Source organism: Herpailurus yagouaroundi, unplaced genomic scaffold (genome assembly GCF_014898765.1).
Source record: "Herpailurus yagouaroundi ecotype Mexico unplaced genomic scaffold, PumYag 139, whole genome shotgun sequence".
In the NCBI taxonomy this organism is placed as follows: domain Eukaryota; kingdom Metazoa; phylum Chordata; class Mammalia; order Carnivora; family Felidae; genus Herpailurus; species Herpailurus yagouaroundi.
In genome coordinates this window covers 84,580,602-84,607,229 of record NW_024412394.1, presented here as the reverse complement: position 1 = coordinate 84,607,229, position 26,628 = coordinate 84,580,602, and the positions used below count along the sequence as shown (strand labels likewise).

Sequence of the window (26,628 nt, the reverse complement as noted above, 5' to 3'; positions counted from 1 at the left end):
CCGTTGCCTAACCTGTCCATTCACAATTTTATGTGGAATTGGCTTTTGGGCTTTTGGCAAGGGAAGGTAGACACTTAGGGAAAACTTGGTCTTAGTAACAAGTGGGGGCTGCCTCCATTTACTAATCAAGTATTAATTTATGTACTTTCTTTTACCTTTTATTGTTACACAAATAATTTGAGGTGACTTACCTCAAAGATAGTTATCCAGATTGCCAAGATAAATAAGGGAAAGGACTTCTGGTAAGTAAGAATTCAAATATGATTATAAAATCCAATTCGTGGCAAATAAGTCTAAATTTTTCAGCCACTGAGGCCTCCGTTGTTCTGGTTGAACCTCAAATTAGATGCTAAGCTTCCTGGCACCAGCTTGAAAAAGAAACACATAAATTAGTTACTTACTGCATACTTTACTACCTTATGTGGAAGCAAAGCCTTTCCTAGTAAGTATTAAATTCTAAAGCTGGGGGCAAAGAGGAAGGCACAGAATATAAAGCAGTGGTTATTTTAAGAGGATTAATCCTTCTGAGTATCCTTTTTAAAAATATGATTTTCGGGGCGCCTGGGTGGCGCAGTCGGTTAAGCGTCCGACTTCAGCCAGGTCACGATCTCGCGGTCCGTGAGTTCGAGCCCCGCGTCGGGCTCTGGGCTGGTGGCTCGGAGCCTGGAGCCTGTTTCCGATTCTGTGTCTCCCTCTCTCTCTGCCCCTCCCCCGTTCATGCTCTGTCTCTCTCTGTCCCAAAAAAAAAAAAAACGTTGAAAATAAAAATATGATTTTCTTTGGAAAAATGAAAGACAGTTATGGATTTTCTTCCAAGAAAACACATTTAGGGTTGTGTCTACATGATTTTGTTCCAGTGTGCCTTTAGGTACTTGTCTACAGTTACCTGTGTTGTAAATGATAGGTTTTCTTTGAGGCTGAGTTCCGTATTATCAAGTCTGTAGGCATATTCTCAGAGTTCTGTGAACATTTTAAAAATTGGATGTTTTTATTTTTAGGAGTCCAAAAGTTATATACACATTAAGATGATCTGGATGATTGGGGAATAATTCAGAGACATTGTTTACATTTGTGTTGATGTTATATTTTTGCTAAATGAAAGTATGAATTGCATCATATTTAGGGTACTAATGAAAGTTTAATGGTAGTTCATACAGATGAAAGCAATGGGAGAATTTAGGTACTATGTGGCAGATAATATATGTCATAAGCATAGGAAACTTATAGTAAGTAAACTGACATTTATATTAGCTGATCACTTTTTTTTTTTTTACTGTATATAGTGCAGCTCCTGAACTTATATGTATGAGCTTGAAAAACCTTGTTAACAATAAATAATCAGTAAAAAAAAAATTTTTTTTTCAACGTTTATTTATTTTGGGACAGGGAGAGACAGAGCATGAACGGGGGAGGGGCAGAGAGAGAGGGAGACACAGAATCGGAAACAGGCTCCAGGCTCTGAGCCATCAGCCCAGAGCCTGACGCGGGGCTCGAACTCACGGACCGCGAGATCGTGACCTGGCTGAAGTCGGACTCTTAACCGACTGTGCCACCCAGGCACCCCAGTAAAAATTTTTAATAAGTGGCTTTAAAGTTTTCCTATTGTAATTTGCAATGTGTTATTACATTTTTTGGCCCATCAAAAGTGTGGATCAGTGGCTGAAAATCACCATCAAAGAAAAGTAACAAAGATTATAATAACAATAACTCACATGATATTTCATTGTGATCAAAATGAAAAGAATCCAACCCAAAAGCAAAATATAAAGTATAAAACAAATAAGTATATATTTTTCACTATTAAATGTTATATGTGCAACAATGATTCCACAAAACAATTAACTAGGCTAAATAAATGTTAATTAAATTTTATTGATTTTTTTTACATTTGTATTAATAAACTCTTATCATAATAAGTTAATACTCAGAGATTATCTGTGTGTACTTTAAACTAACACTGAGGTCTGTGAGAAAGTATTCCTTTTTCAGGATTGGTATTTTACTCATGTTTGAGAAACACTGAATCAGGAGTTTTACTCTTAAACAGTTTCATGCCCATAGGGATTTAACAGAGCATGCTTTCTTGCACATTTAGAGTTTTTAAGGTAAAAGTAATAATGCTTACCCAGTTGCTGGGTCTGTTAGAATGAGCACTCCTTAAGGAAACCGGCATAGTGAGACTGGTGCTTGAAAGAAATGTTCATCAACAATGAAAGTCTGGAAACCCTATCTGGTCGCCATGTTTATGTTACAAGACATATGGGTTTACTCTGACACTTCAGACCCATGGACTCTCAGCTATTTTTACTGATTTGAAAGAGAACCAAGAAATAGTTTATACTTAGACAAAGTGACTTATTTTAGGAGGAAATTCTAACCACTGGAGAAATCTTATCCTTCTTGTAGGTCATCTGAACAAATCTATTAAGTTTGTTGAATTAGATTTCTCAGCCTCCTGCATCTTTCTTCTGCTGAGCTCCTCTGCCTGCCTCTCTCCTACAACCACCCTCCTTGTCTGGTTTTGCTTAGGAGGGAGGTTATAGTAGTCATTGGGACCTTTGTATTTCATCCCAGATAAATGGTTAGACTAGAAAAGTGGGTGAAACCACTCTTTCCATCACTATCCTAAGGAAATTGATCATGAGGACATTTCTACCTGTAAAAGAGGAGTCAGATGCCATGTGGTATGACGGGTGTCCCACGTGGGACCTTTCAAAGCCTAAGGAAGTCCTTAGCCCCCAGTCCTTCCTGGGAGCTCAGGGTTGATAACCAGGGTGAATTTCTTCATGTGGCAGATGTCACTGCAGCTATCTTATCACCGTGGACTTATCATTAGATTCTCATTTATTTATTTTCATTTTTCAGTTGTAGAAGGATATTTATGTGCTTTTCTGTGTTCCAGAAAGCATTTTTAGGCCAAAACTACTGTGAAGAGGATAATCACAATGATGTTTCAGTTTTGCCCCTCCAGATGCATATGTCTGTTTTAGCATCTTGTCAATTTTTAAAAATTTTCCGGAACACATTGTCTTTTAAATTGAATGCTGATCAGAATAAATATATACATACTCAACAGAGAATTTTGGTTTTGTATTTGGAAAAAAATAAATAAATCAGGAACTGGCTGTTCAGATTCAAAGATAGGTTTAGTGAGGGTCAAGAGGTGAATACACTCCAGATACCCAAACTAGTTATGTGCACTTGTGGGTGCAAGATTAATTGGCTTTCATCCAGCTGCGGACAGAGTCTGTGTGGGTTCTTGGAAATCACCCAAAGTGTTAATTGCTATTGAAATAATATTTTAGTATAAGATGGTAAGAACATTCTTAGTTATCAGAGCTAGCCATATAAGAGGTTTAGAATCAATTTCTCCCTTGCTTCCTGTAGTATTTCTATCCCTATTAGTGATAAAAAGATTTGCAACCAGATTATTGTATTTTGTGTTCCATAGTAATGTGTGGTGTGACATTAATTTGATTAATTACATTTACTGTTATATTATGTTTATGAAGTATTTAAAATTTTGTTGAACTGTTTATAAAAACCCAAAAAACCTCATGCAGATGATTCATAAGTGTTTATAGCCACAATCTTTCCTCTGAGATATAGAATCATATATCTTCTCTGGTATGTCTCAACAAAATTAATGCCCCTTCTTTCTCGGATGATAGTTATTCTTTTTTGGCAGCCTTTCCTATATTTGGTGAATTTCTTGCCTTATTTCTCATGGCCTCAGAAGCAAGTCAGGCACCTTTCCAACCATCCTTATTGTTATGATATTAACAGGTGACCAAATCTACACCATTCAGAAAACCCAAAGGAACTTTGACTGGAATCTATTAACTACAGAAAGGAGGCACCCTGAAGATTTCCTTCTGCAGAAAGTGGAAGCATAGATACCTAGAGGCAGCAAAATACAGAACCCAGCCTGGATGCTGGGAGCAGTGTTGTCTGTGTCCAGCAATGGGTGTCCACTAGAGTATATCTTCGTCATTATTTGGGCTTCCTGATATCTTTTAATAACATTTTTTTCCTGAAAATGATACAGTAGATTCAATTGTTTACAATAAAGAACTTGAGCTGATCTTTCCCCCCAAATTGATCTTTATCCATTGTGCCAAGGAATACCACCAGTATCTATTCGGGTGTATGAGCAAGAAGAATAGTTGTATGTTCTGGGCACCTGTCTCTTCTTTACTTCTGTATCTCATGCAACACCAATTCTTGCTGATTGTTTACATCTTGTATAGGTTTCAGATGGTTGCTTCACATCATCTCCTTCATCTACTACCATACTTTTAGATACATACATATACATACTGGAATGCTGCAGGTGTTTCCTAACTGATCTCCCTTATCCATTCTGCACATACCCCATCACCCATCTATTCTGTGTGGATGTAGCCAGAGTGATTTTCCAAAATCTGACTTAACACAGCAACCTCCACCTCCCTCACTCGAAATCTTTTTTATATCTGTAACATGTAATGCAAAGACAAACTCCTCTTTGCTCATAAGACCTTCTTGGTTCTTTTTGTTTTTTGTTTTTTACTTTCTGCATTTCTATTCTCATCTCCCTCATTGTCTCCACACTAGCCAGACTTTCAGTCCTTCTTATTTAATTATAATATGCCCCACTCCAGGTCCTTTGCATACAGGTTTCCACTGCCTGTTTCTTCTCATCAGCCTAGTACCTGTCATTCTTCAGATCACAGCTCAAAGCTCACTTTCCCAGAAAGATCTTCAGGCCTTTTGGATGAAGTCATATCTTTACATTATATGATCCCATTGCCAACTTCTCTTTTATAAAGGTTACCACAGTTTTATCTTGACATATATTTGTTGATGCTTTGCTTGTTTGTGTAATGTCTTATCCATGTGGAAGAAACCCCATGAAGGAAAAGTACTAAAATGGTATTTACTAGAGAATTTTAAATTCTTGCTTACTGTGTTTTCCATGCAATTTGAAAATATTTGAATTATATTATTTCTTGGTAAACTAAACTTCTTATTCATCTTATAGTCAGTATAATATAGAAGCAGAAGGTTTTAGTATTAGATATGGATTGAGTTTTGAGCAAGTTACTTAACTTTCTTAAACCTGGCATTCTTCTGTACTATAATAATTTACATGTTCAGTATCTTTCTCACTGTAAGGTTGGGTAATATTCAATATTTTTTACAGTTTTAAACAGTTCTATTAATTAGTATATTCCAGTTAGACTCCAACATCCTTTCCATTAACGGAATACCTGCCATGTGCAGACCACTATGTAGAAAGGCGTGAGGAGAGGCAATAGACCTTAAGAAGTTTACTATTGAGTTTGGAAAATTCTACACATTATAACACTATAAGGTAGGATATGTGAAATTTGTGAATGGCCTACAAAGTTGTATGGTCAGTTATAGGAATTCATGGAGATGGTAGAAATTAAACTCCCTGGAGAAGAAAAAGAGACTACAGGCCTTCAAGCAAAAAAGAAGGGGTAAAACAAGTAAAGAATGCATATTATAGCATTATGAATTGTGAGTTCATGCTTATAAGCATTTCAAGATTTCTGTGGATTACATGTAAGGATTTTGAGTCCCAGATGGGATATATTGCCTTATCTGTGTCTGGGCATGAAATTGTGTCTGGGCATGAAATTGATTCTTCAACCAATAGAACTGTGTGCATCTAGTGGATTGTAGATCACCATGATTGGAGTAAGCACTGACAGTTCATGGTCCTTGCAGAGTTTAGTCACTACTTGCAGGTCTATTTTTAAAAAATCACTTTCTTTTTTGAAATCATGTAAAGAGTTCTTAGGGAAATACATGGTATTACTATAGTTAGAAGAAAAAACATGTTGGAAACATATTCTTACTTCTGGTTATTCTCAAAGTAGAGAAATTTGATCATCTCCTGAGTACTTAAGGTGTTTCCAGTTACTTAAACTTGCTCAAAGTGCATTTCAATAGTAATTGAATGATCTGAAAATCAAAATTTTGGAATTATTAAAATTCTCCCTTTTCCATAAAAGAAAGACACTCCCTCTTTGGGGGGATGCTGGGAAACACCTGTGCTTGATTGTTGGTCAGAGTTCCCACTGTTGTTATGGCTGAAATTATTTTCTATTTTAGCTTCTACAGTACACCCTAGAGAGAAGCTTTAAAAAGTTAGTGTGGGAACTGTAACTCTACATAGTTTCTCAATGTTTGTGTTCATGCACTGAGCCTTAAGTTAGCATTTATGGAAACATTCAAGTACAATCCTAAATTGCTCTGAGGGCAAAAAGAGCACTTTTGGAATGGAGGTCACTTGCATGATGCAGCTTTTCTGCTTGTGTGTAAAAGGAATGTTTTGTAGGAAGAATATCTTTGGGTGATTATATTTGCCAAGAGGAAGTTGAATTAATTGTGTGTCAACAGTCAGAGAAGAATTTGTATGCTGTTTCCCCTCACCATTAGCTAATATGGTATTTCACAACCAGTCAGGTGTGTTTGTTTGTTTGTTTGTTTTTAATAGCAGCTGGATCAGAGACAGAATAGGTTATCCTAAAGTACAGTGATAGGATCCAGTATTATACTTTGCTCTAGTGTTGGGAACCCCTAATTCCACTAAAGCTACCTTAAATTAATGCAGGCTCAGGAGAGCCAATAATTAATTAATGGGTCTCGTGTTATTTTATTTTATATTAAATTCGTGAATTATAGATGATTAACCATCTTGTGACCAAAACCACCAATCTCTACATTTGAGGTGATGAAACCATTCTCTTTTACCTTTTTAGTTCCTAGGCCTCAGTTTATTTTTATCATATTTGGATAGTTTACAAAGCTACTTGGGGAGATAGAAAATAAATATAAACCCATTTTCTCCACCACCCTGCTCTTCCCTCTTTTTTCTTATCTTTCCATATCTTCTATTTTAAAGTGTAAACAGTTTGTCTTTCTGTTCTTCCCTCTTTTTTCTTATCTTTCCATATCTTAGATTTTAAAGTGTAAACAGTTTGTCTTTTTCTCCTCTCACTTGGACTCTCTTCTTCATTTCTGTGTACTCAGTTTCTTTTTCTCAGATTTTATCCTTTCATTCTCTTTTGGTTTTCTTTTCCTTTGTCTTGGGTTCTAAGACAGGCACTATTTTCAAAAACAAGTAGACAGATTTTTGGTTCAGATAATACTTTGTAAACAACAAAAAAGTAAAAACATGTTTTTACTTTGCTATTTCCCATTTCTATAATCCCCACAACAATCTTCTCAAACAGTATTTTTGTTATATCTAAAATACTCATCTCTTCTGGGCCTCAGATTCTCATCAGTAAAATGATAGAGGAGAGGTGGATGGTTGGGGTGGGGAATGTCAGAGCCAGGCTGTGGAATCAGGTCTCTGACTTCAGAGCCTGAATTCTTAACCATTTCGTAGCTAGGAATATGCTTTTTTATGGATGACAGTGGAATATATGTTATTCTTTACTTTTGGGCTTTTTACAAAGCATCTTTAATTATAGTTAGGAAATTTAGTGGTCCTTGTAGTTTGATAAAGGAAGCAACTCCTTGGTTTGCCAGTTAAGCTACTCTTATAGCTTGATTCTCCTTGAACCTGAAAACTCAGTTGAGAAACTTTGCTCAACCTTAGTTCTTCTGTAATTGACCATTACTTGCCAATTGTTTATTCAGTAGTAGTTGTTATCTCTTATTAATGTTGAGGGAAAATAAAGCAGATTCTTCCAATATATTAAAATAAAGTTTTGGTACCTTCACACATACTGAGATTATGGAGTAGAGTATATTGACCTTGGAAATATCTATTTATATGGAAATACAGAGCACTGTACACTCATTCTGTACTGACCTTGAGTTCTAGCCTTCTATTACTAACAGGGTTATAGTATAGCCAGACAAAAACTTGGAATTGATAGTATGATATTTAATCTTTAGGCAGTTTCCAGAGACAACAGGCTATACAACCTTCTCTTACCTTTCACTGTTCTTTCCAATTTGGGTTCCCTTGAAAAGGCAAGTGATGGTTACAAAATTGGATACAGGACAAAGACTTCCTTACTTTTTGGGGTAATGTAACTCTGATTATTCTTTCTGAAGTTGCTTTTCATTTTAGCAACTGCTTCTTAAAACATCTCATTACCACATAACATAAAAGCTATGTAGGGTGAGAGCCATGGGAGGAGTGCCAGGATTTCAGAAATTGGACAAATCTTAGAACAGGAGATCTTAAACTTAGCTCTATGGTCCTTTTCGGTTGTCAGTTAAAGGGGTATGTGTGTTTCTGGGGAGAATGTTTTAGATTTACATGAGATTTCAGGGAAAAAAAAGGAAAGTTAGAAAGGAAGGTTAGAGAGGCATAGAAGGAAAGAGCTGGAAGGGAAGAGTTGACCCACTGGGACAAAAGGGATTAGTAGGTGGTAAATTTACAGAAGGGTTGAGAAAGGTTAAATGCCTCTGAATTAGAAGATTTTGAGTATACTACTCCTTAACATTCTTACCTCATTTTTTACGTTTGAAAATGTTCTTTACCTACATTTTCCAGTTTGGTTTTGTCTACTATCTGATGGAGAAAGGAATGAATATCTCCAAAGGAACAAATATTAAGGACCTGCTTAATCAGTGTTCTTTGGCATGTCTTGGAGACAATCTCATTTAGTCCTGAGAGTGGAGCTCCAGGATTGAAGGATTTCAAGATAAGGAAACTAAGACAGAGAAAAGTTAAAGCTAGGCAGTTCAATAGATGGGCTGGAGGTAGAGAAAACTGGAGTCTTGAAAGACCCTGGAGAGAAAAGCACAGCGGATTGTAAAATCAGCCTTTTCTAAAGATGAGGCAGATGATATAAATTAACACTTCTAATAATCATACTGCACAGGTTTTCTGTGTCATACAGAGGAAAATGAAAATTTTGGTGGTCAAAGTAGGGGCCAGGTAGATTCACGCTTCTACTTTCTAAGATGTAGGGGATGGAGGTTCAACTATAGCACAGTGTTTAGTCCAGTCTGTAACTCCTGACCATGTAGCCGATAAACTCCCTGAGGAGGCTAGTCTCCCAAGAAGGGTAACTGTTGTGCTAATTTTATGTGAAACCTTTTTAATGTTTCGTGGTGTCCGAAAGTTTTAGAAGCTGTTCTAGATTCAAATCTCAGTTGGATACCTAGAACAAATACAAAGCCGTTACTCTCAGGGATTAGAAGAAATTTTATTCCTGCACAATGTCAATGAAGCGGTTTTATATTTTGCCAAGACAATGGAAGGCACATTTTAGGGAAAGAAAAGTTGTTGGAAAAAGAATTCTGCTAAGATGCAAGTTCAGTCCTGTGTATTGGAATCTGAGGGACAAGTTTACTTTTCCCACACTGACATTTTATAATGGGTGTCTCAGTCTGTCTTTTAGAAACAAACTATATGATATAGGGAGTGAGCTCCATTAGAAGAGAGGCATAATCTTAAGACATAATAGAATGTACAAGTTTGTGGAATTAATAATAGACCATGCAAAAAAGTGAGGGCACCTATCTCAACCTTACCAAAATGGTGGAATCTTTTCAGGAATTAAGATTGAGAACACTGTTGGTTTTTTTTTAATGTTTATTTATTTATTTTGAGAGAGAGGAGGGGAGGGAGAGAGAGAGAGAGAGAGAGAGCAGGGGAGGGGCAGGGGGGGGGGGGGCAGAGAATCCTAAGCATGCTTCATGCCATCGGCGCAGAGCCCCACATGGGGCTCCATCTCATGAACCATGAAATCACGACCCAAGGTGAAATCCAGAGCCAGCTGCTTAAGCGACTGAGCGACCCAGTTGTCCCTGAGAATATTGTTTAAAGTCATTTCAGTTTCCACGATTTTTTTCCTTTTGTTTAATATTTGAAATAAAACCAATACAGTTACCATTTTTGAGATTCTTTATTTATTGTTTGCTTTCAGTTGAATTCACCAAAAGTTTACAGCTGCAAAAAAATCCCTCTTTTAGGTCCTAGGTGGAAAAAAAAGTTTCTGATCTTTAGAAGTTTACACTAGGGCTGAGGAGATGCACAGGTAGATATTGTGTATTTGGTAGATAGGAGAGCATTATTGAAGGGCTATGGATATGCAGAACAGGAAACACTAATAAATAGTGGTCGGATTTTGTCATAAAAATCTTTCAGCTTCACACTGAATGCTCCAGATACTGTTCTAGATTCTTAGATGAACAGGATACACGAAAACTGATTTTTTTTGTGCAGTTTTTCACTCAAGTAAACAAATAAATTAAACTCAGTAAGTTGCAAGTGCTGTGAAGGAAATAACAAAGAATACACATTAGAAAGAATCTTAGAAGGAACTACTTTGGTTAACAGACAAAGGAGTGCTTCACCAATAAATCGTGTTAGAAACAAGACCTGAACGATGAAAATAATCCAGTGGAGTAGAGAGTATTCCAACCTGAGACAGTCATAAGATTGTATTTTTGATGGGCAGAAGGAAGCCCACTATATCTGGAGCATGTTGAGTTAGGGAAGAAAGGGGTAGGAGATAATGTGAGAGAGGAAGGCAGAGGCCAGATTATATTGAAGCTGATAGGCTTGAGTACAGAGTTTGGATTTGCTTCTCATTGCAATGTAGAGATGAAAAAGATCAATTGTATGTTTTGAAAAAAATTAATCAGGTTGTCTGTAGAAAACTATTGTAGGGCTGCTAGTGTGGAAATCTATTAGGAGTGGTTCTAGTCATCCTCCTGAGAGATGATAGGAGTATGATAAACTACTGAAGATGAAGGGAAATGGATGGATTGAGGAAATAGATTGGAAGTAGAGAGGGTAGAAATTGCTAGTGGATTACAAGAGGCAAGTAAAGGAAGGGGAAAAAATCAAACTGATTCCTAGGTTCTTAGTTTTAGTCACTTGGTATATTATGTTGCCACCTAATCAGATGAAGAAACACGGGGTGGGAAGAAGCTTGAAAAAAGGTAACGAGAAGCTGAAACATCGAAAAATAGGGCAATGGCGCTGTCGTTAGCACAATGGGAATAGCAACAGAAATGCATAAGAGACATTAATTTTACCACAAAGAAAACCATCATCCTGGATGGGCTGGGACCCCCAAAACACAGTTTCAGTTGTCACTCTTCTCTCTTCCCAGATATCCTGATTACTGCTTCTTAAGCTGGCTGGGCATAGAACTATATTACTGTATAGTGTCTCTGGTTTTTCCACACCAACAGTTTCTGGCCTGTTGTTTGTTTCTACTAGGAAAATCTCACTCAGTGCCAAGAAAGAACTTTTGCACATTGTGTTGGTGCTTTGGTAGCTATTCAGAATGGTCTTCAGAACACACAACAATTCTTATTAGGGTAGAATATTAAGCCTTTGGACTTCAACTGGAACTATGTCCTTGGTTATCCTTGCATAATCATGTGAACCAATTCCATGTAATCTCTGTGTGTGTGTGTGTGTGTGTGTGTGTACGCACGTGTCCTGTTGGTTGTGTTTCTCTGATGACACCTGACTAATACACCCTTTATATTGGTGTACAAAAATTCAGCATTTTTGATTTTCATTCTCCAGCCATCTATCATTCCAGGAAAAGCTTTCATTTCATTTAGTACATCTTTATACCCTGAAGAGACTGGATGAGTGAAGTAGACTCAATATAAATAAAAGCACTGATAATATTCTCTTTAGAGCATAAAGATAAAAAGAATTGTGTATATTAATATATATTGTCTCTCTGCATGGGTCCAGGGTCCCTAAGACCCTTTTATGGATCAACATGCTCAAAACTATTGGCATAATAGCACTAAGATATTGTTTTCCCTTTTTTTGTCTCTCGTTTTCTCATGAGTGTATGGTAGAATTTCCCAGAAGCTACATGATAGCTGATATTACAACAGATTGAATGGAGAATTAAAAACAAGAATGAAGCTGTCTTCTATTAAGTCAGACAGGAAGGAGATTTGCAAAAATGTAAAACAGCGCTCCCTACATGCTATTTTTTGTTTTGAAAAATACAGTAATTTTCATAAAAACATGTTATTTAGGTTGACATATAATGGATTTGTTATTGTTAATCCTAAAAGAATTAATAATCTTTTTTGAGACTTCGTAATTTGAATTTCTCATATGGTCAATATTGATAGGTAGAGCTCACAGAAACAAAAGCTTTTTGATGTCCTGAATAATTTTTAAGAGTGTAAAAGGGGTCCTGAGACTAAAACATTTGAGGACCTTTGTTTTATTTGAGAGTTTTTCATATGCACAAGAGTGGTTCTCATAAAAATGTTAAGTGCGTCCTTCCAAAACATTATACTCTTTCATCAAATGATTCTGTCTGGAAACAGCATAAACTAGTTTCAATTGTTTGTTTCATTTTGCTGCTGTTTTGACATCTTCTGATAATTTCTCTCACATAAAGGTAAAACTGGTCCTGTCCCAGCAGTTATATGTTGTTATATTTTGAGAGCTAGTCTGTGTCTCCCTCTCCTTTATTCATTCATCCAAATAACCTACTAGCAAGTATTTATTGAACTTCTACTACATATAAGGCCCTTGTTCGATGCTGTGCCCATTTGCAATTTGCTGCTTTTGCAGCTCTGAATCCACCCTTTAATATCTGCGCTGTGATAGTGGAGCTTGACCACTTAAGCATTTCTCCTTAATAGCTCTATTAAGTGTTGCTCTATGTAGTTTGTCACACAGTGTTTGGTAGTTTGTTGGTAGCCGGTCCCGAAGGGATTTTAGCAGGAAGGCGTTTTAACTCTTGTTTGAATTGTGCTTCTATTTTAGTTTTTTTCATGCTAATACTAAATAGCTGGCAGTTTCCCCGTGATGTGCACAGGGCATGCAGTCTCTGTGTGCTTGTGGCCCCAGCCCTGGCCTGGTGACCTTGCTGTGGCCCTCCCAACATGCACACAGCACACCCCCGACCTCATGCCACCCTGATGCATGGGAGTGTGACCTGCTTGGGTACTAGCTCTGGCCTGAGTGACCCGGCAAACTTCTTCGCCATCCATTATGCTGCAAAACTACGTCTTCTTTAAGGGGATCTGATTCTGAGCAAACTCCCTCCCCTTTCCACATTTTTTCCTTCCTTGGGTATTGTGGTTACTCTTTAGGCTTCTCTTTACACCTTTAGGGTTTCTGCATCTCATAGTTTATACTTGTTATCGTATACTTTTGCCGTTTACATTTTCTATGTGGCTTCTCTCTTCTGATGGGACTCTGAATAAATTAGCTTTCTATCCCTCATCTGAGGGAGATAAACAATACCCATATAAATTATTTAAAATTTGTACAAACGCAGTTCATACTTAAGGGCCACAACTAGAAAGGCAGACCGTGTATCAGAAAGCTTCAAGACAGGAAGAGCTAAACATGCACTGGGGGCTGAGGAAGGTCAATGGGCCAGAACTGGCAAGGGGTTGGGAGGAGGGGAGGCTTTCTTACAGAGGCATGAGCCTTCTTCTTCTGGAGAAGAAAGCTGGCATGGTATGGGGAGAAAATAGTGAGAGCTCTGTCAGATTGGAGAAGGTACCTAGTGAGAAGTTGTAGGAGGTAAATTGGCAAAGGTCCTTGGGGGCAAGTTCACGGAAGGTTGTCAGTACCAGAGAAGTGGACATTTCTCTCTCAGTTTAAAACTCTTAAAAAAAAATTTTTTTTTAACATTTTATTTATTTTTGAGAGACAGAGACAGAGCGTGAGCAGGGGGAGGGGCAGAGAGAGAGAGGGAGATAGAGAATCTGAAGCAGGATCCAGGCTCTGAGCTGTCAGCACAGAGCCGGACGCAGGGCTCAAACTCATGAACTGCGAGGTCATGACCCGAGCCGAAGTCAGATTCTCAACTGACAGAGCCACCCAGGCGCGCCTCTCTCAGTTTAATTAATAGGGCACATTCACTGGAATTTGAATAAGAATTAACTTAATAAAATATTATGTTAGTCTACTAAAGGATATAATGGAGTTCTGGATGAAGTATGGAAACCTATTTATCATTTATTATTTTTTTCAGTTAATCCTATTCCTGGACGTGTATCTCAAAGATAAAATTTTCATTAATATATAAAATTCATGGCGCATTATTTATTCATCTAGATATTAGACTATGGCATTTAGGAAAATGGGACTTTTTTTTGGTTATTCTTTTAAGTAAAGACTGCATTTAGTGTAAGTACTCACTACCCTCCTTTAATGAATTGAGGTAAGAAGTTTCTGATATTTGTATTGTGTTTTCTTGAAAGCCAAGGTGCTGTTAATCTGTAGGATGCAAATAGGATTTGTTTTTGAAAGGCAAATACCTATCTATGTTTGTTTCCTAAATATTTCTCATTGTTTATTTGATGTTACTTAGGTAAGATAGTATTCACATAGTCTTTCTTTTTGTAAAGTACAAGTTTAATGCATGTTCATTATAGAACATTCAGTGAATGTACATAAAAACAAGGAAACAGAAGACATTTATAGCTCCCCTTGATAATATAGTTAACTACTTGCTATATTTTCTTTTGTTCCAGTCATATGTGCAAGTTTATGTGTACATATAAATGAACACATACACATACACAATTGTATTTATTTTACATATATATATTTTAAATGATTATAATGTTTTATAATTGCCTATTTTACTTAGCATATTGTGAACATCTTCCATCAAGTGGTTTTAGTAATTTGTTTTTAATTACTGCATAATTATTCATCAAACTGATTTACCATAATTGTACAAATTGCCTGTTATTGGATGTTTAAAATACTTTTGTTTTCTCTATTTTATTTATTTTAAGTTTTTAAAAGATTTTTTCAAGTAATGTCCACACCCAACGGGCATCAAGAGTCGTGTGCTCTATTGACTGAGCCAGTGAGGTGCCCCTGTTTTTCTCTTTTTTAAGTAATATAATGATGAGATGGATATTTTTTTTAAAACTATATTTTTGTACCTAAACAAATTGTTTATCTAATTTACATTCTTCTGTTTGTCATCACCAGCAGAGGGGACCTATTGCTTTTAAGGTATTTGATTCTCATTGTCAAAACGCTCTCCCAAAAAAGTTACACATAAAAAAAATATTATTATAAGCTTAGTTTTTCTTTTATGTCTTACATGATATATTTGAGAATTCCGTTGCTCAAGAGAATGTAAGGAATATTTGTAAGGCCACGTTAAAGAAATTACATCAATTAAAATTTAGTACATAATATATGTATGACACAGATGTTTCATTATTAAGTCTGGAGATAGTTAAATCACAACTAAATAGAACTGAATGCTTATTAGAAACCTGAGGGATTAGTTAGCTGGTGACAGAACTATAGTAAATAAGCTTAAATTAGGACATAAAGAATGAGGAAAATGCATGTTACAGAATATTCTGAAGCTAAGTATTGCAGCCAGTTATTCTGGGAGACTGTAGAAGTAATTTTTAGGAGTTGATAAGAATAGCATTGTGCTTTATATGTTTGGGATGATGGAAGTAACTCTTATGTCAAATAGGCAGTTACCTCCATGGTACCTGCTGGGTAAATTGCCACTGTATGAAATCACTTGGCAGAAGTATTTGATTGGCTTTTTGTTGTTATTGCTTGCTTCTTCCTTTCTGGAACTGTGCAATAAATGCATATTATTTCATAACACTCGGAAAATGTAGCAGTAGTCAGGTAGCATTGTAAGAAGCCCATTTAGCAAGAACATTCTATGGAAATGAAATATCAGCACTGAAAAAAAAAAAATTAACTTGTCTTGAAATGCTTGAATAGTTTGAACAAACTTTTATTTTGTGACTTTTGTCTTTTCTAATGATCAATTGGTAATTCCTATAAATTAATATACTGTGCTCATCCCATTTCCTTAATAAGAACATTATCATAGCTTAAAAGTGCAGCTGGGTAAAAATTGCTAAATGGTCTTAATGGTAAATATCACACTATGTAATTAAGATGTATGACAAAGCATATTTTATGCCAAAGCTTATTTTATAATGGAAGGAAATAATGATTTGAAAGCCTGTAAGTCATTTAGAGAGTGCTACTTTGAAATTGACAATCAGGGGTGCCTGGGTGGCTCAGTCGGTTAAGCATCCAACTTGGGCCCAGGTCATGATCTCACAGTTGGTGAGTTCGAGCCCCGCATCAAGCTTTGTGCTGACAGCTTGGAGCCTGGAGCCTGCTTCGGATTCTGTCTCTCCCTCTCTCTCTATCTGCACCTCCCCAGCTCATGCTCGTACTCTGTCTCTGTCAAAAATAAATAAACTTAAAAAAGATTTTTTTAAATAAAAAAAGAAATTGACAATCAGGAAGCATAATTGATGAAGACTTGTAAAAATAATTTAAATCTACTACTGCCATCATATGTCACTGGGGACAAAAAAAAAACAAAACTGATCTAGCATTGGAGAAGTAGGTCACATGTTTGTGAAGAAGCTGAAGCCCCAAAACATTAAATAACTTATCTAAGATCTCATGCCTGGTTTTAGTTAAAAGTGATTAGTAGTCTGCTCTGCTTATGGTGAATCTGAAAGACATCTTGGCAGATCAGGCATGGACCTCAGAATGTGAGTATAACCAAGAATAGACACATCCTGCTTATATAAATTGGGTTGGGATCCAGGATATCCTGTTCCAAAAAAAAAAAAAAAAAAAAAAAGGACATAATTTCTCCAAAAATATACATGACCAATTTATTCTGTTAATGTGCATGCAATCTGTGAGAATCAGGAAGAAAAATTAAAAGGATTTCCAGGTTATGAAAGAAAATGAAAACTGACAAAAATGTAGTGGAAGTAATGTCAGTTACTGTCACTAGCATAAGCTTATTCCATACTTTGCCTGATAACTGATAGTGTCATGTGAAATCTTTACAAGAGTTCTGAACTCTAGAATGGCAATTGGTCAGATTTGAAATTCTGGTTTCTTGGGTAGTAAAAAGTCCTTTTACCTACCATGATTGGAACTTGCTTTTGGAGTTAATTGAACTAGTTAGACTGGTAGTCAATGAGTATTTGGTGTGTTATGTAAAAATGACTGTATTTTAGGAGAGGAAACAGGGTTGATTGGTCAGGAAGAAAGGTCCAAGTGTCATCCTTTTAATACTGGATTCTGTAACACTACACCTAATATGTTCTGGTTAAAATGAAATCCTAGGGGAAAAATTATAATAACATTTGTGTTCTACCTGAAGTGTGACAAATAGGTATATTTCCATTTTGGTGATAGGTATAATTGTTAAAATCCACAGTGACATGAAAAAAAAAACAAAACTGGTGGTTTTTCTGCAGAGGTCCTTGGACTACTAGTAGCAGTAGCTGATGTATAAGACCTATTTTTGTACTTAGTGCTAAGACTGTTTTTGAGGGGGGAACTGTGATGTTGGGGCTCCTTATGCCCTGTACCTCCCTGCTACAGACAACCAATAAACATTTATTAAATTAAAGGTAATGGATTTAGACTAGTATTTTCAAGCCAGGTTTCTTTCTGCTCTAGGGAGCATATGCAGGGACTATGGCAGAATTGGGGCCAAGAGCAATGGTGATTAGCTGAACGCTTGGTGGGCAAGGCTCCAAGTAGGCAAATCCACTATGTGTCGGATTCTCAGATCTAAACATATGACATTTTCAACTTCTGTCCTCAGATTTACACTGCAAAGTATCCTTATTCCCTTAGTACGTTGCAAAAACCCCACTTTTATAAACGATGATCTGGGAATCTGCAATCAGAAATGATTTTGTCTGCACTCTAAGTTAACCCATCTCTTTGCAATGGTATTATGATAGGGAGAAGGAAGCCTGTACCCCCTATGTAAACCAGGCCAGTAAGGTATTCCTCTTGTTCGTTTGCTTGTTTAGTCATAAAAGATCCTTTTTAGTAAGACTAGAGACTTTTATGGTGGGATCTGGATTTGAATCAGGCTCTACCTAGTCTATTTGACTTTGAATAAGCTACTAAATGTACCTCAGTTTAGTAATTTATGAACAGGCTGTTTCAGAGAGTAATGAATTAATGCATATTATGTACTTTGAACAATGTCTGTTACTAAAAATTGAATTCACCTACTTACTTGTTTGATATCTTTCTATGGATCCATTCTGGAAGCCAGTCTTTCTGAGTTAAATTTAATGCTCAAAATGGATTGGTATTATTTTTAGTATTTCTTCTGTTATTAGATATTCCTTTTTGCTTACATGTCTATTTAGCTTTATTATATGTAATGTCATTTCAGGTTCCTATATGATAGTGGACTCTTCAGATCATGACCCTGGAGAAAAAGCCCGACTTCAGCTGCCTACAATGAAGGAGAACGACACTCACTGTATTGATTTCAGTTACCTGTTATATAGCCAGAAGGGGTTGAATCCTGGCACTTTGAACATATTAGTTAGGGTGAATAAAGGACCTCTTGCCAATCCAATTTGGAATGTGACTGGATTCACGGGTAGAGATTGGCTTCGGGCTGAGCTAGCAGTGAGCACCTTTTGGCCCAATGAATATCAGGTAATCATCTGACCTTTCCTGGTTTATGCTTTAATGTCATTGGTTCTCACTGTGTATGTAATACTTAGAGAAAAGCACTAGCTCATTGGAATAAGAGATGATCTCTTTTGCCCTCCTCTAGCCCTATTCTCGAGGAGATGTTGAAATACATTGGCACAAAACCTTCAAAGTAGAGAGAACATTTCCACATACAGAAAAAAACGTAGTTTTAGTGTCAAAATGTGTTGGTTGTTTGGCAGCGAACTACTTATTAACACATACTTCCATGTGTCTGTTCAGGAAGAAAAAGTCTTTTTGATTTGAGTGCACTATTCAAACTGGATTGGTTTGCTGACTTCCTGACAACAACATTTAAAACAATACATAAAATAGTGTTTCATGAATTATGTCATCTAAGGGGGAGGCGTTTTAAATAATTGTTTACATTTTTGTCAGTTACATGGAGTTTAAAAATAAGCAAACAAAAAAAAGAAAAGTCCACATGTCTTTGTTTTTTTTTTCCACCAGAAATACTTAATTTAATTATGATTAAACCAGGTAACAAATGATATCAATATCTACTTCATGTGTTGTGAGGCAGATTTTATATGATTTGACAAAAAAAGATCATTTACCAGTTTGGAGAGTTGTTCGGTAATCTTCTCCATTAGGTTCAGTAGATTTCCCCTACTTTTTGAAACATTGCCTTATGCCACCTTGTTTTTACTAAAGTAGAGTTTTAGTAAACCATTATGACAACCAAAATAAATCCAAAGAGGATTTCTGCCTTTAAAAAAAAAAAAAAAAAAAAAAAAAAGAACAGGAGTGGCTTATTTTTATTTTTTTATTATTTTTACTTTTTAAAGTTTATTTTATTTTTGAGAGAGAGAAGGAGAAAGTGTGAGTGGGGGAGGGGCAGAGAGCAAGAGGGAGAGAGAGAATCCCAAGCAGGCTCCACACTGTCATCATGGAGGCTGATGCGGGGCTCCTTCTCATCAATGGTGAGATCATAACCTGAAATCAGGAGTCAGACACTTAACCAACTAAACCACCCAGACGCCCTATTTTTACTAAACATTTTTTGTTTATTTTTATTTATTTTTTTGAGAGGTAGAGTGCGGGCACACACATGAGCAAGGAAGGGGCAGAGGGAAAAAGAGAGACTTGTAATCAGGCTCTACGCTTAGTGTGGAGCCCCATATAGAGCTCAGTCTCTCAATCTCAGGACTAGGAGATCATGACCTGAGCTGAAATCAGTAGTTAGACACTTAACTCACTGAGCAACCCAGGTGCCCTAGATTTCTGCTTTTATGAAAAAAGATGAAAAATTAAAATAGCACTCAGACTTTGTTTTTGCAGCTAGCCATTATGGAAGCAGCACACCGCCCAGCTGCGTGAGGGGCCCCACCAAGCTCCTTCCTAGCATCTTAGCATCAAGCCACCATATCTTTGAACTGTGTCTGTGAGCATCTGTTCTTTATCTGAATTTATTTAGTGCATCTGTTAGCAAGATGTGTCCGAAGGTATCTGAAAAGGCTAAGAGATTATTTTTGGGTCTGGGAACACTCAAAAAATTTTCCATATAAATTAGTGGTAATGGCTTCTTCACTTTATCCTGTTTAGGTTTATGAAAAGTTTCATGAGAACCCTATACTTTCAATAGCTGGGGAACCTCCCCCTGGATACAGAAAACCAAGTCTTGAAAGTTTACTTTTATGTTAGGTCTTTAGATTTAAACTTCTAAACTTATAAGTTTAGATTTAAACTTATCTACATATAGATATACATATATACATATAGATAGATAGTATATTTTATTTTGATCCGTGAGTCATTTATAAGCTAAGAACAGTTTCATTTCTGCTTTTTAAAAATGAACATTTAAATGTTTAAATTTCAGGTTAAACATTCAGGTTAAACTTGTCTTTATTCCTGGGGGAGGGAACACAATACCTTGTTTTAATTGCTTTGTCGTGTGTTGATTTTTCTATTTTATTAAAAAGCCTCTTACTTCCTAGGTATGGTTCCACAGGTAAGGTTCTTTGTTCAAATTTATGTGTTTATTGGAATTTCAATGGATTTTCATTAGGTACTAGTTGATTCCGTTATTCCTGAACTGAAGGATGTTGTTCTTTGGTCTAGGAGAGCTGTCTGCTTTTCCAGGGCCCATAGCTCTGGGAGGGCTGCATGTGGGAGGTGCGTGGCTGAAAGTGTATGAAATTGATGCTAACTCACTAGCAGCAAGATCAGTGGGCTCATCTCTGATAACAGTGGGTCGTCATTGTCTGGGTCACCTTCACAACGCATTGTCATTACACTGACTTCACTAGAAACTGTCATTGGAGCTTAACACTGAAAAGAAAAAGCTGATTTAACCAAATAGAACTGTCAACGGATTCAGCCTTCTTAAAATAAATTTAAGCCCAAATAACAAATTAGTGAAATTGTCAAAAATTTGGTTTCTGGAGTCAGACAGCCTGTATTCAACAGTGTTTGCTATTTGCTAGCTGTATAGATTGTTCTCTGAGGAATCAAATTGTTAGTTATAGCTTTAAAGGAAAACATAAAAGTGGATTTTGATAAATCCAACAAATAATATACCTAGGTATCATGCTAATGCTCCTTCACAACTGAGAAATAGTATACATATAATTACCTTTTCTTATTTTTTGCAAGATCTGCCTTTGAGTCATTGATACTGGTAACATTTTCTTATGGCACCATTTCTGCAAGGTTAATTTTAATGTGGAGTTATACAATCGAGAACTGGATGCTTCTTTTGTTCAGTCTTCTTTGCATGACAAAGCTCCTTAGGTTATTTTAAGCAAGCTATGCAAAAAGTGCCTGTGGAAGTTCCAGCCTGGCCAGTGAGATCTTTCTGGAGAGCTCTTGTCAGAGAAAAAGATTACTACATAACTTGGAACTTATAGGTAAACGCTTCTTTCTTGCAGATTGAAATTTGAGCAATAGATCACTACTTAAGTGATTATGTTTCTTCCACATCTGTTTTCCTTAACCTGCAAAACTTCACAATCAATGACAGCAAAAAACAGAGTGGAATAATTTTTATTCATGTGCTTAGTGCTCAATAAATTACTTGATTGATGATTTCATTGATTCTGTCATTTAGATACCTAGTTGTACCTGTACACTAGGTTATTAGAAACAACCAGCACAACGTAAACTCTTTATGTAGCATTTTTGCTATTAGGAAATAGCATGAAAAACTTTTGATTATTGCTTAATGTAGAATCTTTTTGGATTTTTAAAAATTAAAATGTAGCCATTGCATTGTGCTATGTTGCAAGCCTACCTACTTTTTAATTCTTAAAGAAACACTACATATATATTTTTTTCCCTAGACTCTAGATTGAGTAGAGTTATGATATGCATAGAAACTGTTCTTCCTCATTCCACAGTTTATTAAACTTCAATTTTACACTTTCCAAAACTTCTTAAAGAGGAAGTTTTTAACCTTCTGATTTTTAAAATTCCCTTTTCTTTTGTATTTCTAGTGGAGAATCCTATCTCTTATTGGCTTAATCCATTTGCTATCTGATTATCCCTCCAATATACTCCTTATCATCAACTTCATCAACAACAATCAAAAAGAAAATTGCTCCAGAATGCTACTACCTTAATTAGTATAGGATAATATTTATATAAAAACCATACTCCTGGAAGTGAGGTAAAACAAACAAACAAAAAAACCTCTCTACAAGCTGGCCCTTCTCTTTTCCTTTTTTCTGTTGAAGTAAAAATCTAAAACAGACGCAGTATGTCTTCGTGTGATTTCCCCTTCCTAGAAATTCCATATTGCCAGACGCCTCCAAAGAAGATGCCTGAACAGGAGATTGATTATGCTGTGGACTATTTAATAATGAGAAGATACCAGGTTTTAACCCTAAGAAACGCGAACTCTTATTTGAGAAAGGAAAAATAAATTATACATATGAAATTATGAAATAAAGATGAAATTATGAATTTGGTTACCTCAAAGATCAGTATAGGCTTATAGACTTTGGAGCCAGTCCTTCCTGGGTGATCTTGACTCTATGCCTTAGCAGTTGTACAGCCTTAAATCTATTCCTTAATTTCTTTGGCTATAATTTCCTTCTCTGAAACATGAGGATGACAACAATACCTATCTATTTATTGGGTTGCTGTATTAGGTGAGTCAATATATACAATATATATTATATATATAGGAAAGTGTCTGACACAGAGTATGTGTTTGCCAAAAGATAAACATGATGGGTAAATGAAACATTTGTGAACTCTATATTGGATTTCATATGTGCCCAGCATTTTCTTCTGTTTTGAAAGCATGCTCTTTTTCTTTTTCTTTTCCTTTTTCTTTTTCCTTTTCTTCTTTTTCTTTTTCTTTTCTCAAGACTTAATTTTTTTAAGAGAGGAAGGTACAGATATTTCTCATATACCCCTTGTCCCCACACATGCCATAGCTTCCCCCATTCTCACCATCCCCCACCAGAGTGGTACACTCACTTCAGTGGCTAAACCCATACTGACACGAAGTAATCACTCAAAGTCCATTGTTAATTTTATTTTAGGGTTCACTCCTGGTGCCATACATTCTAGGAGTTTAGACAAGTGTATAATGACACGTATCTGTCACTGTAGCATCATGCAGAGGATTTTCACTGCCCTAAGAAGTCTCTGTGCTCTGCCGATTCATTCCTCCTCCTTAGTGTTATTCTTTTCATGTTTTGTTTTTATTAAAATGTCTACTTATTTGACAGCTTATTAACATGAGGTCACACCATGCTAACCCCTGGGGACATACAGGCAAAGTCCCTTTTCTCCGGAAGCTTACATTCTAGCTGGGGACTAGAGGAAATAAAAATGTAAATCAGATGTGGGGTCTGTCCTTAAAGGGCCTAGTCCAGATGGGAAATGTGAAATACACAGAGATAAAACTTGAGACAATATAGTATTTATTAAATGACTAAAGAGAGATAAATGTAAAATATAGTGGGGAAAATGAAAACAAAAGATAGGTTTGTTTCCAAAGTAATTTGAGGCATAAATGGGACTTTAATCCTTGTCTCTTGATTCTTGTATTTTTAGATTAGTATGCTTTTCACTGTACCACATTGTTTTTCTTAAACTGCAGTTATTTGGAGCCAACACTTTATATAGTGAAAGCGAACAGGCAAACATAATTTTGCTTATGATATAAGCATTGCAGTGATATACTCATATATAAGGAACTTTTTCTTACCTGTGTCTTCAGAACAATAAATGTCTTTTTGGCTCAGTATACTAATTATACAAAGTTTCATATTATATATTTTTTTAATTTGCTGTGGTTACAAGTTGCTAATTCTACCTATGTTTATAGGCCTCAACTGAGTGCTGTAAGATTTCAAATTGATCACTAAATAGAAGTAAAAAGAAAGAAAAAACACCCAAAACATTATGAGGCATTATCTCAGTGTTAAATTTCAACGGAAGATCAGCACACCTCTAAAAGTGTAATTTTTTCCAGTCTGGAAATCTGACCTGTCTTGTATGCATAAAATTCAGTTCTGCTCTGGGATTACATCCATTAGTTTCTTACTGAACAGTGAGGTTGTTACCAAATGAAGCAGACAGACATAACTTCCAACACTATTAGTGGAAACCTAATCTGCTGTTTTCCATTAACTGGGTGCACATCATTAATCACAAAAATGATGCGTGATGAAAACTACAGGGGTTTGGTCAGAAATTGGAAAGCGAGAATATAGCAGAATGTGTCTTTTTTTCTTCTTTTTTGCTCCCTAATTTGCTGAGAAACAAACACTGAACTTTTGTAACCCATTTTCTTCTTAACATTTTCTGTTGGCTTGAAAAAAATGTAAGAGCTGGACAGGCATGGGATTTTCTGGTTTTTTGTCTCCTTTTTAAAGCTTTATGTTAACATGTATTGTGCTGGTATTTCGGCAATAGAATGATTGTTACACTCCAGAGATACTGCTGACTTTGGATCTAAGAAGATCAGGATTTAAACCAAGTGACTGTTTACTTAAATAAAAAGTCTCTAAAAGATTGATCTTTGGGGATGGGGCTGAAGTAGGAGCATGCTCATGAACCAGCCATTCAAAGAGTGAGGAAAAGAGCTCTTGGAATGTTTCCAGTTTATACTTGTACTCATTCAACCATGTACAGTCCCACTGAAGAAAGAAGGGTGGCAAGATTTTTCTTTCCTAGATGTGTTAGTTTGCTTGGCTGTCATAACGAAGTACTACAGACTGGGCGGCTTAAGCAACAGAAATTTATTTCTCTTTTTCTGGGAAGTCTAAATATCAAGGTGCTGGCTTCTTTGGCTCTTGATGAGAGCTCCCCTCCTGGCTTGTAGATGGCCACCTTCTCACTATGTCCTCACGTGTTGGAAAGAGATAGATAGCTTTTCTCTCCCTTCCTGTAAAGGCACCAGTCCTATCAGATTAGGGTCCCTTATGACCTTATTTAACCTTAATTAACTCCTAAAAGCCCTATTCTGTACAGATACAGTGACATTAAGGATTTGGGCTTCAACATGAAAGGGGGTTTGGGGAATGACACAATTAAGTCCATAGCATTAGATATATATTACATCTAGAACCTCTTTATTTACAAGCATTATAAATGACCTGGCTTATCATCTTGTATAACAGTATTGCTGATATTATCTAGTCAGTATTCACTCTCCTCTCTTTTTTTGCACATTGACAGGACTCTCTCCCACCTTACCTACTCTCCTATCTTCCTTTGCGGGAAGGAGTGGCCATATGACACAGCTCTGACCAATGAGTTATGAGGCCAGTCTGCTGGGGATTTCTGGGAAAGAGGTCTGTTCCTGATAAAAAAAGAGAGAGACATGTTATTGCATGAGAGTAGGCTGCATGGCCCTGCGTGTATCCTGCAACTGCGAGGAAGGAGATAAACTGAGGGTAACAGAACAAAGTATGGAAGGGGTCTGGATCCTACCTCAGGCAAAAATTAATGACAACAATAATATTAAAAATATAAACTATTTTTAAGCAACTTTTAGATGAATATTCTATGCAGCCAGAGTATCCTAATGTATCTTTCTTGAGCTTTATGTCAGTCCTACCTACAAAAATACCCTTTGTAGATAGCACATGTGAGACATATGGTAGAATGAAAAGTAACTGTGTCTATCTGTGAGAGAAACAATTACTGTTTCTCAGTCCAGTTGTACAGAGAAGGCAAACCTATATACTTGACAATGTAAATAGGGCTGTAAGGCAATGAATCAATGACTGGAGGGAGTAGAAAGAAAGGCAAGAGCATCGTTGGGTGTCTACCATGTTTAAGACAGTAGGCTAGATAATTGTCTGTCATCTTTAAGTTTGATTTAATATTTGATCCAGTGCTAAACAAATGGTTCCTTACTTCATGCATGGACTAAGTTGCTCGTTAGTTAGTGGTCAAAATTATTCCTCCTTTTCCTCTTTAGTAATTTAATCTTGCTATTAAAAGTTTGGACCTTAGCCATATCAGTGACTTTTGAATTTAGTCACAACTAGATAGGCTTATTCTAGTTACGGAAACAGTAATTGCCTGACACAGGCACTTTGGCTCATTTTTACACTGTCTGAATACCTTCTGTTTGATAGGCTATTAACAAAGAGGCCTTTTGCTGCTGATGTTTAATCTTAATGATTTCCTATTTGTTTCATTTAAAGTACTCCAAATGGGTTTGGAAAAAAAACCTCCCACGTTATTATAGTCATTGTTTTCATAAAACTTATAAGCCTGGGAGGATGATCTCTCCCTGTGTCCTGACGGTAATTTGCTTTTATTATAAAATGTCTGCTTTACTTTTCCTTTAGATCCTGTATTGATTCATTGATGAAACTTACAGTTTGTAAATAAATGTAAACAAATGGAGAGAGTCCTGAATGTTTACACAATAATTACCGCAAATACATGACACAAGTCTCTTGTTATTCTACTAAATCATACGTGGTTTTTGGGGTTTTGTTTTGTTTTGTTTTGTTTTGTTTTGTTTTTGTTTGGGTTTTTTTTGTTATTTTTGAGTAGCACGAGCTGTCAAGTGCCCCTTCACTAATTCTTTTGAGAACTATTTCCATGAAATTAATTCACTTCTCTTTTAATGGAGGATTGAAAACATAATGAGCAGTAAGGAGAGTTGGGCAGTGTTTGTTCAATTTATGACTTTTTGTTTTTTTAGGAGTTTG

At 36.3% G+C, this 26,628-nt stretch overlaps 1 protein-coding gene across 10 annotated transcripts in view; it reads left to right on the top strand.

The window, feature by feature from the left end:
* PTPRK (protein tyrosine phosphatase receptor type K) overlaps positions 1-26,628 on the top strand; it is a 571,648-nt gene that overhangs the window by 196,220 nt on the left and 348,800 nt on the right. For all 10 annotated transcript variants that reach the window (XM_040474594.1, XM_040474593.1, XM_040474592.1 and 7 more), the window contains exon 3: positions 18,168-18,439. In XM_040474594.1, the coding sequence (XP_040330528.1) occupies positions 18,168-18,439 (272 nt within the window). The remainder of the gene's footprint in view (positions 1-18,167; positions 18,440-26,628) is intronic.